The 13,575-nt window shown below is 39.6% G+C and overlaps 1 protein-coding gene across 12 annotated transcripts in view; it reads left to right on the forward strand.

Annotated features, from left to right (window-relative positions):
- Positions 1 to 13,575, forward strand: part of PPP2R2B (protein phosphatase 2 regulatory subunit Bbeta) — a 520,898-nt gene that overhangs the window by 389,688 nt on the left and 117,635 nt on the right. For all 12 annotated transcript variants that reach the window (XM_074379725.1, XM_074379718.1, XM_074379708.1 and 9 more), the window contains 3 exons: positions 3,446 to 3,543; positions 6,490 to 6,655; positions 12,950 to 13,062. In XM_074379725.1, the coding sequence (XP_074235826.1) occupies positions 3,446 to 3,543; positions 6,490 to 6,655; positions 12,950 to 13,062 (377 nt within the window). The remainder of the gene's footprint in view (positions 1 to 3,445; positions 3,544 to 6,489; positions 6,656 to 12,949; positions 13,063 to 13,575) is intronic.

The following is a 13,575-nucleotide window of genomic DNA, read 5'->3' on the forward strand; positions in this document are numbered from 1 at the left end:
TGCCCACAGGGGCTTTGCTGAGCTGCTGTGGGCTCCGCCCAGCTGCCCTGAGCTCTTCCCTGTAGTCCTTTTTATATGGGCGTAGTTAGAACTGTCTGGGCAATGGTGGCCCCGCCTCTGTTATGGCGGACTCTCTCTGTTGTGGCAGGTTGCCTCGGCAACGGCGGGTTGCCTCGGCAACGGCAGCCTGCCTCCGTAGCGGTGGAGAGTCTCAGTAATGGCGGAAGCCCCTCCCCCACGGAGCCGGACCGTCCAGGTTCAGCTGTGCTTGGTTTGAAGGGCTCAACCCAGAGGGTTTCCAATTACTGTTTTTGTTTTCGTTGTTGTTGGGGGTGGAGGGGTGGGACCAACCGAGCCTGATCACCTGGCTCCCTGACTCAGAGTCTTTTCTTTTAAGTTGAACGACCCCGCGTTCCGGTCGCTTGTTGAAAAGGCGCCGGGATCTCCCGTGCTGCGACTCACGGAGTCGGCTCGGACCGCGGCGCCGGCTCCTGGCGGATTTTTTGCCTAGGAATCTCCTGGCCTGGCTCGCTATTTCAGATGAATGGGCTATTCTGCCGTCTCAAGGCTCTGCTCGCCAGCTAAGAGGGCTCCCAGACCAGTGGCTTTTGTACGGAGAACCGCAGCAACAGGGAGTGGTCACAGCAGCCGCGCGGGCGGAATCAGCCCCGCGGGGGCCAAAACAGCCGCACCGGCTGGGACTGCGACGCTGGCGACCCCTCTGCCTGGGTATCTCCTGGTCTGTGGGCAATAAGAGTTCGTCTGGAAATGCGGCGTCCACTCACCCTCTGCACTTTCACTGGGAGCTGAAGTCCTGAGCTGTTCTTAGGCGGCCATCTTGGAAGTCGGATCCCTGCATGGATCTTAAAGTGAAAATAAAAACACTTTCAGAGTCTAGGAAGAAGGACAATGTATATGTCATCCCCTGGGAAAGCAAATGTTATTGCCCTTGAAGGGACATCTGCTTGGCAACCGAGCCAAGAGCTCACATTGGGAAAAGCTACTTAACTCTCTTCTGATACCCAACTTCACCAAAAGGAAAGGCCCATCTTTAGTTCTCTTTGTAAGGACCTTGCAGCCCATCAAGAACTCTAGTGTTCTGCATTAATCACTGCCCAGTGAAAGGGCATAGACTACATGTAAGCACGACTTTAGAATGGAGCTCTAAGACAAGAGCTGGGCATTGTAAACCTCAGGCCTGGCTCCCACCAACCTCTCATTATTTCCTACTACTGTTTCTTTATGAGAAATGTTTTTGTTTGAGCAGTTCAAGAGCCTTGAACTGGACCAGCCTTTGTACTAGACCAAAGACCAAAAGTGAAAAGCAATAGCCATTCCCGCTTTAGGCTCTACCCAAATTGGGAAGTCCCATGAAGAACCCTTTGCTAACCACTTGTTGAAAAGCCGGAAGCGTGGTTAATGTTAGAAGCATAACCTGGCACTGGTACTTTTCAAGCAGGGCAATCTGAGGCAACTGCAGGTGTTAAGTAGATGCCTTCTCTCTTCTAAACATGAGAGTAGTTTGCTAAGATGGGCAAACGATAACAAAGGAAAGTGGTCAAATAACTCACTTGAGATATCTGGCTTTCTCACTGACTGAACTTTCTTCTCAATTCATGGGCATTGGTTACATAAATGAACCTTCTAAACTTATATCTGGAACTTAGTAACCATATTGTTTATTTTGCGTTTCTTTAAGGTAGCATTCATTGGAGGAGTCTTCCTGAAAAAATGAACTAGATTTCCAGTTAAGAGCATCAGTAATGGAACGGGGTAGTCTATTCCAAATGAAGACTCTATAGACTAGAAGTCATAAACTGATGATCCACAAACTATATTCAGCCCACAGATATGTGATTAATTTGTTCATTCTCATGGCAATGAAAAAAACACTTGCCAATATATGAACTTTAAGAGATTTTTGCATCAAAGTCTGATTTCCAACTTCCTATATATATTTTAAAAATTAGAACATCAGGCAATACATGCAATATTTCATGCCCCAAATCAGCTTAAGCTGAATAGCCACTTTCCCCTTTAAAGGAGACATAGTCTTTCTAGTTGACCTGCTCTACTTCATCTATGTTACTTTGTGGCCCTGTAGGGCTTTGAATTTGCTATCTATGAGGTCAGTTATCTAAGAAGCCAAACAAGAAATTGAGATTTGTCTTTTTAAATATGTCTGGCTTGAAAGTGACCTAGGTTTATGCCTTATTTTTATTAACTTCTGCACAAAGAATGACCATGAGGAGCATTTTCATACATGGAAAAGGACAGTTATATGTGAAGTGGAGAATTTTACACTACATACCTGAACAAATCAGGCATAGAAAGAAAATCCTGAAATGATGCTCTAAAAGTAATATTCGAAGTCGGAATTACTCAGGAGTAATTGCCTTAGTTTTCCACTTCACTGTTTCCCCTTCGCTTTTCTTACATAGACATTATCTTCAGAATGTACCTGTCAAAGGCCATAGTCATAATTCCCCTGCTTCTTTTTTTTTTTTTTTTTTTTTTTACTTTAACTCATTTGTACTCTTAGTAGCAATTGTTGGAGCCCTGCAGGGGAATAATTGTGGGGGAATTAACCTCTGACATTTTTCTAAAAATAGCCCTAATAAATCCAATCATAGGTAATTTACCTGTCCATGTTCCTCTGGGGGTAACCAGCATGGAAAAAAGACTTGGCAGGCTGGCATTCCTTCGGCAATTATCTGTGATCTGAGTTCCTGGTGCTTGTGCATTTTCTCCGATTAGAAATACAGAGTACAAATTGCCCTCACTTCTCTGCCCTTACGACCTTGTTTTCTCAGCGCCCTTCTCCCGGGGTTGAAATAAGCCATGCTCTTCCAAAAGGATGTGTTGAGCTCACAAGAGAAGGAGGGACATGGGTCAAGCTGGAGCATTCATCAGTTTCTTCCTCGAATTCGTGACTGGCAGAGTTTTCCCAATGATCTTTTTGTGCTCTATTCCTCCGTTTTCCATGTCTGAGCTTCAAGTAACCTCACCTCGCTTCATCACAGCCCCCAGCCCTGATGTGAACAGCCACAACTTAAACCTGTGTGGGGAAGATTCTTGGCATGGCATAAAGGCCATGGGTGCACAAAGTGTTTGTGGTTGGTAGAAATTATCAAAGAAAATCACCATTTCCATCAGCCATCATGAAGTTAATTTTTTCTTACTTAAAACAAAGGGTCTAAATGTGCTTTTCCCTTTTATTCTCCCCAGATGTTCCAGGAGACCACAGTGCAGTGTGGGCATCTAGGAAATTTATTTCTATAGTGCCACTTCTGTGGCATTTAAAACCTAGAACATAACATCCTTGTAAATTCCACTGCAGAGACAAAGCCCTAAGCCCTTAAATGCACAGCAAAGTATGTCTATTATCTATCCTTTCAAAGTAAGTGTGCAGTTACTTAAATTGCCTTTGTCTTCTTCTTTGCAGCTGACATTATCTCTACGGTAGAATTCAACCACACAGGAGAATTACTAGCGACAGGGGACAAGGGGGGTCGGGTTGTAATATTTCAACGAGAGCAGGAGGTAAGTGGTGGTGAATGCAAAATGCCCATTTCTTCTCTTTTTAAAGGAGGCCTCCTACTGTTCCTTAATCCTTATGTGTCTCCCTTAACCCTGCTACTTGGCTTGAAAACTAAAAACTGCCAAAAAGTCATTAACATCAACCTTCAGACTCCTAAAAGCCCCATTAAAGAGAGCCTTTTCTGGGCATGGCCTTAACTTTCTAAGCCTGGATGTTACACCTTCAAAACAGCTTCACTTCTCACGTGGGTGCTTGTTGAGCTGTTGAGCGTTAACTCCTCTTTTTTCAGTGGGATCTGTCATAGAGCCATTGAAATTCAGTCTCCCTTCATTTCAGGTCCTGCCAGAATACGTAGGAGGAAAAAAACATAGTTTATTTCCCAACAGATGTGAAGAGGAAAACTTGGGTCAGGAGAGAAGAAAATGATAGCTCACCTCACCAAAGGGAGTAAAAAGCCACAAACTGGCATTTGAGTAAAGTATATGACACACATCACTGTGTCACTATAGGTGACACAAAGGGCCCTGGAGCTGAGTGCTACATATAGGATCATTTCTGAGCAAGAGTTCTAACTTCCAGTGACTCTCATAAGCCCATTTCTTCCTGAGACATGAGTTCCACTAGGAATTGTTTCCCTTTTTCATACAAATTGAGTTTTTTGGTGTCTGCTTCTGTTTGACAGCATGGAATTATGGCCCAATTTGATTTCCTTGGCCTCCCCTGGCATGGTCTTGGAGCTTCCAGCAGGCCAGACTGTGTTCTAGTAACTCCCCCATCTGCCACTGCCTGCCTCTGAGATTCACCGGGCACTCGGGAAGCATGAAGGAGGCCCAGTGTGAGAGAAAGCTTTCACAAGAGACTTCCCTAGCAATTTAAGGCCTGCTTTGTGCCTCAAAGCCATTTGCGTTACACCTCCCCTCAAAAAAGGAAAGCCTCATTTAGAGGTGATATATTTGGTAATTGCACATTATTTGCAATTAATTTCTATAAGGGTATCGTAATCCCTTGGGATTCTGTATAAATTCAAGTGTTCAGTATTAAATCAGGCATCCAGCCTATTCCATTGGCCCTGGAAACACGAAAATGTGGTTGGCAAGTAGAAACTAATAGCTCTTCGTGACCTGGAATTTTTCCTGCTTTTCCAGAGCTGCCTAGTGCTAATTGGTCTGGCACATACTACACACACTTGACAGTCTGATTTGGATGGTAGCAAATCAACACTGTTATAAATTTATTGTTAAGGTGGACTGGCTCTCTCTGCAAATAAGCAGGATAGTACCAAGTATGTCAGGATTTAAAGTCTTTTGAACATTGATTTTCAAACCTCCTTTTCCAGCTTTTCCTTAAAAAAAAAAAAAAAAAAAAAAAAAACCCAATTAGGTTCGCAGTGATGATAAAGAGGAACCAGAGGAGCTATTTAGCATAAATTACCCAAGGCAGCATGTTGCCTGTAATATTCTGCTCTACATTTTCCATTAGCTATTTATAGGTTTCACCTATTTTAATTTAGCGATATATTTGGGAAGCCTGATTCATTCGTAGAATGGTGGGGAACACATTTTCTAAGGCAGGGTAGTTTTGTTCAAGAAAAAATAAATATCAGTGAGGATAAAGAACCTGCAGTTAACACTTGTTAAGCTCTGTGGCCAGTCTTAGGATTAAAATGAGCACTAAATCTGAGAAACAAACCCATGTGACATCATCTAAGGCAGACCTGCTGTTGACTTCAGTGGGTGAACTCCAGGAGTGAATTCTCAGGAGGCACACACCCGGAGAGTCCGCACAAATGCGTTTCACACCCAGGGTTCAGCACCATCACCAGTTTGTAAGCTGAGATTTGGGTTTGGATGTTTTATATCCACCTAGGAATATACATCTGAAAATTAAGCCTTTTATTAAGAATCGGGCTTTTATAACAAATATTTAGTAAGGCTCAGATTTGAATTTTTGAACAGTTTTTCAAAGCCTGCATCTTGAAGCTCTTGGTAATAAGGTCCTAAAATACCTGAAATAAAACCTCCCTTTTCGTTTTCCTCTTCTCCTTCTTTCTTTCATAGCCTGTTTTTTCTCCCCTCTCCCTTTCTTTTCTTTTTCTTTCCCTCTCTGCAGACCCTTGCCCTTGTGCTTAATTTTCTCATCATGTATGTAGTCCCTGCTGTTTGCTCATTGTATAATCAGTGCTAGAGGAAAGCCAAGAGGTAAAGTCTCACCATTCCTTAATGATGCAGGTAGCATCCCTGAGCTCCTGTCTGCTTTGTCACTCATGTTGGGGGAAAAAAAAAAAAAAAAAGGAGCAGGGGCATTCTGATGCCCAAATCTGCTCCTTAGGAGCTGTGAGACCTTGGGGAAGTCATTTAATATCTGAGCCCCTTTTGTCTATTTCCTTGCCCCACCTACTTTAGAGATTTCAGGAGAATCAGGTGAGATCTTAAAAGGCCAATGAAAGTCGCAGATGCTACAACTTTGAACTCCCTGTAAGGGGTCAACATAAATATTTACGAATGCCACTGTGGGATGGCTCACTCTGAAGGGTGACCGCAGCCTCTGTTAGGATGCAAAAGAAAATATTAGAAATTCTATTTATATTGATTATAAAATTTTGTTCTATTTTAATATATTTCTATATATATTATATATGCTATATGATAGTATAGAAGTTCATGTGTATAATTTTATATATGTATACATATTATATATATGTATATATATATTTTATATATGTATATATTATGTATGTGTGTATATATTTTATATATAAATGTGTATATATATTTCATATATGTGTGTGTGTGCATATGTGTGTGTATGTACTTCAGAGGTGCCAGTGGCTATCATGACCCTGCCCTCATCCCACCCCTAATAACTAGGCTGGGAAAAAAGGGAGTTGGTGAGTTTTGCAGTTGGCCAGCATGATTTAATCTTTCGTGTATTTTTTTCCTTTCCTACAGAGTAAAAATCAGATTCATCGTAGGGGTGAATACAATGTTTACAGCACATTCCAGAGCCATGAACCCGAGTTCGATTACCTGAAGAGTTTAGAAATAGAAGAAAAAATCAATAAAATAAGATGGCTCCCCCAGCAGAATGCAGCTTACTTTCTTCTGTCTACTAATGGTAGGTGGAAGTGACTTTTCCTTTTTGGTATTTTCAGAGATGCAGTCAGCCAAACTATGTATTTCAGTCTCTCTTAGCCTCAATTTTCCTTTGAACTGTGGAGGTTGTTGAAAAACTTAGAAATAACATTTGCAAGATGCTTAGCAGTGTGCCTGGCACACACAGATTAGGCCCTCACTAAATAGTAACTATTGTTTTTAAAAATATCAAATTTATGACCCAATTATGTGAGGCCCATATCTACAATTTTCAACTATTGCAGATTATTTGCAGGTGTTTTAGGAATGCGACTTCCTGTCTTAAGATTCACTGAATGTTATTCTGGGAATACATTTCAGGATACTCAACATGCTGTCTCTGTGAGGTTGGCATACTGAATAGAAGTTATTAATCCCTGAATATATTTTAGGGTCTGTAAAGCAGATGGCTGTGTGTCTCTCTGACAAAAATTAAGTTGTAAGATAGGAGCACAAGTCAAGAAGAGATAGGAACTTGATTGAAAAACTGATCAAGAAAGAGTTTTCTTCCTTATATCCCTCCATACTTATACCTTTTGTTGGATGAGGAGTTGTTGATATAAATAGGTCAGAGAGAGAAAATGTTGGATATTGAATAGAGAGACAAATTACATAATCACTGGGTAAGTCTTTTTATGTGGGAATTACCTAATCTCCAGGTTCTTAAATCCTTGCTAAAAGAAGCCATCTAAGCTCAAAACAACTTGTCATAAAGTCATATGTTAAAGGGTGCTAATTGAATAGCATAACAATTAAGAGGATTCCTATTTAAAAATTAAACACTCTTTCCCAAGAAAACGAGTTGGAGAATGATTCATTTTATCGCATATGTGAGTCTATGAGGAATATACATTTTAATTTAAATTGAGAAGCAAGAAGCAAGGTATTTAAAAAGAAAGAGAAATATTCATATTTCCAGTGAAAAAATACAGTGTAAATAATGTGATCAAACATACATGAATATTTTTAAAGACTAGAAGGAAATACACCATAAGGTTCACCATGATTAATTTTTGTACAGTATGGGTAACTTGTAAATTTGTTCCTTTTATCATTATAACTTGTAAAGTTCTTACAATAAGTCTTATATTAATCTTATGGAAAAAAGGGGAAAGTTATTTAATGTATTTGAACCCCAAATCTCTCAAATATAAAGCCATCGTAGAAGTCTAAAAAATGACAATTCAGAAGCAGCTGGTTTAGGGTTAGCCAAGCATATCCCATCTCCTCATGACCAGATCTCTTCTCGTCTGTTTTTCCAGATTCCAAGTAGTTTGATTCTTTCTCAGAACTATATTTATTATTCTGTTTACGTTTTGCAATCCAGATTTCTTGGAAGCCAAACCACATACATTTGTTTCCATTTCTTTTCTTTTAATTTTACTATTTAAGTTTCACTAACAGGCTTTGCAGATTCAACACTACTCAGAATAAAAGAGACTTCTGATAATTTTGACTTAATTACTTCAGGCAGAGGAAACATGTCTAATTGTCTTCTGTAGCTAACTAACCTTATATTATGAAATTCAGCCTATTGATTATTGCAGTGAAACTCAAGGATTTACTAACTACTTTGTTGGGGAGATGGGAAAGAAATCAGTGAAATGCAATGAAGATTAATTATATAGCATAATATTCTGTTAATTGAGTTTTTAAATAGTTTTTTGATTAACAAAGATATTATCTTCCCATTTGGGATACTATTTCATATGCCAACAGCATCCCAAAATGATTCTTCTAAGAAAAATTCCCATGTTCTTATGTAATTTTCTTTTTTATACTAATATTGAGGTTGAGAATCCCCCTTAGGCCAAATAGGTTAACATGCAAAAATTAATGGAAGACAATTGAAATTACTGTACAAAAGAGAAAATGAAGATAGATGATAAGATTGTGTTTAAAAGCTGCCACAAGTGATGATAAACTACTCAGAGAACCAGTAAGAAGAAAGAAAAAGTCATTACTCATATTAACAGCCACATGTTCCTTAGACTCTTTTATTCACAAAGCTTCAAGACACTGAGTCAAGAAAAATAGTGTGATAATAAAGTCAAGAATGACTCCAGGCAACCCAACCATGGGGAATTGGATTGAATTCACCATCAACTATCTTTAAGAAAATACATTGCTTATCTTATAGTTGGGAACAGTTTTTACTTTCTGCTAGAATATATTTTCAACCTTACAATTTTAATAAAAAATAAAATCAACATTCTATTGTGCATCTAGACTCTCAAATTATTTACCACATGGAAACACATTGTTTTACCTCATTTTCTACTTCCACTTTAATACCTACAATGAGAAGGGGAGGTATACTGAATTTGTTTTTCTCGCTATGAAATTAGTATACATTTGTTGTAAAAAAAAAAAAAAAAAAAAAAAACGCAAAAAAAATATATAATAAAAGTGTTCCCATCCAGAGAGAACTACTGTTAATGTTTTTTAAAGAAAAAAGCAAAAAGGCATAATAAATCTGTTTCTTTCTTAACAGAAATAGGGTATATTCTGCAAACTCTTTTGTAACTAGATTTTTATTGACATAACATTTAATAATATGAATATCTTCATTGCAAATATTCTAAAATACCATAATGACCACATAATATTCCCTGTATGATTCTTCCATGCTTTACTAGTAAGCCTCCTATTATTAGTCCTTTAGCTGTTAACAAATTCTCACTATTATAAATCATATATACTGTAATATTACAGTAGTATACATAACATATTCTATTCCTATAAATATATTTGCAGGGATAGATGTTGGTATAAATATGACTAGGCAAATGCATACTATAAACTAAGTATGCCATATTATGCTTACTAAAAACAATTGTATAATTGTCTACATCAACATAAAAAAGAATCACAAAATTTTATAATAGTTATCTTTATGTAGTGGAATTAAGGGAGGTTTTTTTAACCTTTATGATTATTTTAATAACCATTCCATGTGCCACTTGTATAATAAAAAGAAAGAAAGAAAATGAGAAAATACAAAATTTATATATGCAATATTACAGATTTGTATTCTCCCCCGAAAGTACACAAAGTACTATAAGAATTTATGCAAAATATTGATGATGATCATCCCTGACTAGAGAGGTTGTAGGTGATTTTTATTCTTTATGTTACACCCATGGTTTCTCTTTTTCTCTGTATAGCAATTTATCATTCATGATAAGAAAAATATACAGTGTTAGCTTTGCAAATGGGATAGGATACATTCCAAATCCAAACAACGAAAAATATTTGGTATTAAAATTTACTGACTCTTGGGATGCTCTAAGCCACAGCTGATGAAGAGCTAATCACATGACTGTATAAATATGGCCCATGTTCATTTTCTCACCCTAAAAAGCAGTTCCGTATGCAGCAGGGTCTCCTTTTGCTCCAGCACAAGCCAGGGTGACTGCACAATTCAGAGCACACAAATCATACACTTAGCAGCCTTGCCAGTGTGTCAGACATGAGCAGCTCAAGTGATGCCCAGATACGAGAAAACGGGACACTTAGTTGCTGCTGAAAGCCCACTTCAGAATGTGGTGCATTAAGACCTCTAAGAATAAGGCATTTGTTTCTGGCAGCTTCAAGGCAAATGGAACTATGATCCACATATCCTGCTTTGAAGATCTGTCCCCCTGAAGGCATGAGAATTGAGAGGTGATGGCAAGAAGTCAGGTGAGGAGAAGTGGAGGAGTGAAGCAAGGGGCAAAAAAGGAAGGAAATCTCAGAGGGACAGCTTTTCTCCCCTGACAGTGTTTACAGAGAAGAAATAGTATGTGCTGACATCATCAAGGGATGAAGCTAAAGCTGTCAGAGCAACATGTTATTATGGCAGAATAGTTGCCCAATTTGCTAATTCTGATAAAAGCCGTCATTTGTGGACCATTATTAGAAGCCTAACACTGTGTTAAACATGCTACATGCTGTGATTTATTTAATCCTCATAACAGCCCCATGAGAAAGACACTATTTCCCCAGTTTACAAATAAAGAAACTGAGGCACAAAGAAACCATCTTTCTTTATAAGAATGGACTATGTAGGATACACTCATACTAAAAAAAATACTTTTTGCTTATCTGAAGTTCAAACTTAACTGGGTGTTCTGTACTTTTTTCTTGCTAAATCTGGCAGTCCTATTAGTTGCTTAAGAAGTACTAGTTATGGTCGGGTGTGATGGCTCATGCCTGTAATCCCAGCACTTTGGGAGGCAAAGGCGGGCAGATGCTTAAGGCTGGGAGTTCGAGACTACCCTGGGCAACATGACAAAACCTTGTCTCTATATTAAAAAAAAAAAAAAAATTGCTGGGTGTGGTGCTGTGTGCCTGTGGTCCTGGCTACTCTGGAGGTTGAGATGAAAGAATCACCTGAGTCCAGGAAGTTGAGGCTGCAGTGAGCCACTGTACTGTATTCCAACCAGGGTGACAGAGTGAGACCCTATCTCAAAAAAAAAAAAAAAGGAAGAAGAAGAGAGGAAGGGAAGAAAGGAGAGAGGAAGGGAAGGAAGAAGGGAATGAAGGATGAAAGGAAAGAAGGAAGGAAAAAAGGGAGGGAAGGGTAGATGGACGGATGAACGGACAGACTAGTTATATACCTACTGTGTGAGAACCCCTGTCTTTGGCCATGTGGCTAGTGTCAGAGTGGGTATTAGGCTCAAGGCTGTCTGATTCCAAAGCCTAGCTTGTGCAGGATAGAGGAAGATACAAAGAAGGCAATCAAGTTTCTGCCTTCCAAAGGATATGTTAAAATAAGTATTAAAAAAAATGTACATTGGATCTGATAAGGAAAGCCCACCAAGGCATGTGGCCAGCAAATATGATTTGTTTAGCCTGAACATGTCTCTTTAAAAAATGGAATTAAAAGCCTGCATGTGGGGTAGGCCATTCCAGCTTCACAGATCCTTTAGCCCTTTTTACTCATTTCTTTGGCCTGCATGACCCCTGTAGAGATGGTAGTGCTCATGGGAGTTCTGTGAGGATGAGGGTTCTCTGTTTCAATGCTATGGAGAATTGCTGGTGTCATCAAGTCATATAAAATGCTGGGTCAGTACAAAGGTGAGAAAGATAGTTTCCAGCTGGAGACTCCATAGAGGCAGCAAAAGGAAAGGAGCATTTTGATGTATCTCCTTACCATTTTATTTTCCTAAATATTGCTAGAAATATGCACTGTGTAAGTAGATGAGATTTGTTCATTTGCCCTACTAATGTTTATTGAGCAGCTACTATATGCCAGGCACTGTTTGGGGTACTGGTGGTACACTGATAAACAGAGTCTTTACCTTCAACAATGTTATACTCTAATGAGAGAGAGAGAGAGAGAGTTATTTGATAAATAATCAACCAATTGTCAGGTAGTAAAAAGTATTATGAAGAAAAATAAAACAGGAGAAAGGAGATAGATAATGGTTCTGAAGACAGCATTTTTAGGTAGGTTTTACATAAGCCTCTCTAAGGTTGGGATGCAAACAGCAAGAGCAAAGTGAAGAAGCAAATTACATGAAAAAGAAGGTAAAGGGCTTTCCTGGCAGAAGACATAGCAAGTGCAAAGGCCCCGAGGCCGGAGTGAGCTTAATGTGTACCAGGAGCAGTCGGGAAGCCACGTGGCAGGACCACAGTAAGTGAGCAGGGAGAGGGTGCACAGGGAGATCAGAAAGGTGGAGAAAGTGGAGAGGGCAGGTCATCAAGGGCCTTTTAGGACATGGTGAGAACAATATGCCAGTGAGGTGGGATACTAAAATGGAGATAATTAATAGCACATACCTCCAGAGTTATGACTATCAAACCAATTTTTCATGTAAAGTGCTTAGTTACGTTGTAAGCTCTGTGTATGTTGCTTCTCTTATTATTCAATGTTCTATAAATGCTTCTATTGAATGAGCTAAATTAAAGTATAAGCTATAGATTTAAGAGCCCATTGTCAGGGAAAAACATTTGTCTCAGTATTTGTTTATGTTTTGAAATATTTTGTTTTGTTTTGAAATGTTCAATAAATGCTTTTATTGAATGAGCTAAATTAATCTATAAGCTATAGATTGAAGAGCCCATTGTCAGGGAAAACCATTTGTCCCAGTATAATATATGTTTCTGTTTCGAAATATGAGCTCTGCCTTCAAATGACATGAGAGTTATGCACAGCAACCCTTTACGTGAGCCAGCTTCTGTAGCAATTCTCTCCATACTTACCTCTTCCTCTCCCAACTGCCCCCAGGAAAACTCCCTTATAAACTTGCTTTTCACTGTAATTCTGACTTAATCTGGTTGCCCACTACAGATAAAACTGTGAAGCTGTGGAAAGTCAGCGAGCGTGATAAGAGGCCAGAAGGCTACAATCTGAAAGATGAGGAGGGCCGGCTCCGGGATCCTGCCACCATCACAACCCTGCGGGTGAGTGCACGTGGCTGTGCTGGCCACCAGAATCAGGGGCAGGTCTCCTAAGGTTGGCCATGTGCTGGTTGTTCCTGTAGACTGCAACTGTAATGGACCAGTGAGGGTACATAGGCAGAGACCCAGCCTGCCCCAGTCTCTCTCTGGTGGCAGATGGAGAAGCAGGCAAGGTGCCAAGCCCTCTAATGACTACAAATCCATGTTTGTCCCAGAAGACTTGCCCACATGGCCACTGCCAGACGTTACTATAATCTTAGCCTCTGTTGTTCGTGTTATCTAAAATGTCTTGAGCACCCTCTGTACTCAAGGTACAGGGATGAGAACCTAGATGACAAGTTGCAGTCTTGTGATTCAGAACACAAATGTAATCATCTGACAGACCTGGCTTCAAATGCTACCACTTACCCAAATTTTCCAGTAGCCTTAACCTTTTTGAGCTTTCCACATGCAAGTTATTTTTAGTTTCTCCATCTGCAGAACAGCGAACGCAGTACCTACTGCTCATGGACTTCT

The sequence above is a fragment of the Saimiri boliviensis genome, chromosome 1 (genome assembly GCF_048565385.1).
Source record: "Saimiri boliviensis isolate mSaiBol1 chromosome 1, mSaiBol1.pri, whole genome shotgun sequence".
Taxonomy (NCBI): Eukaryota; Metazoa; Chordata; class Mammalia; order Primates; family Cebidae; genus Saimiri; species Saimiri boliviensis.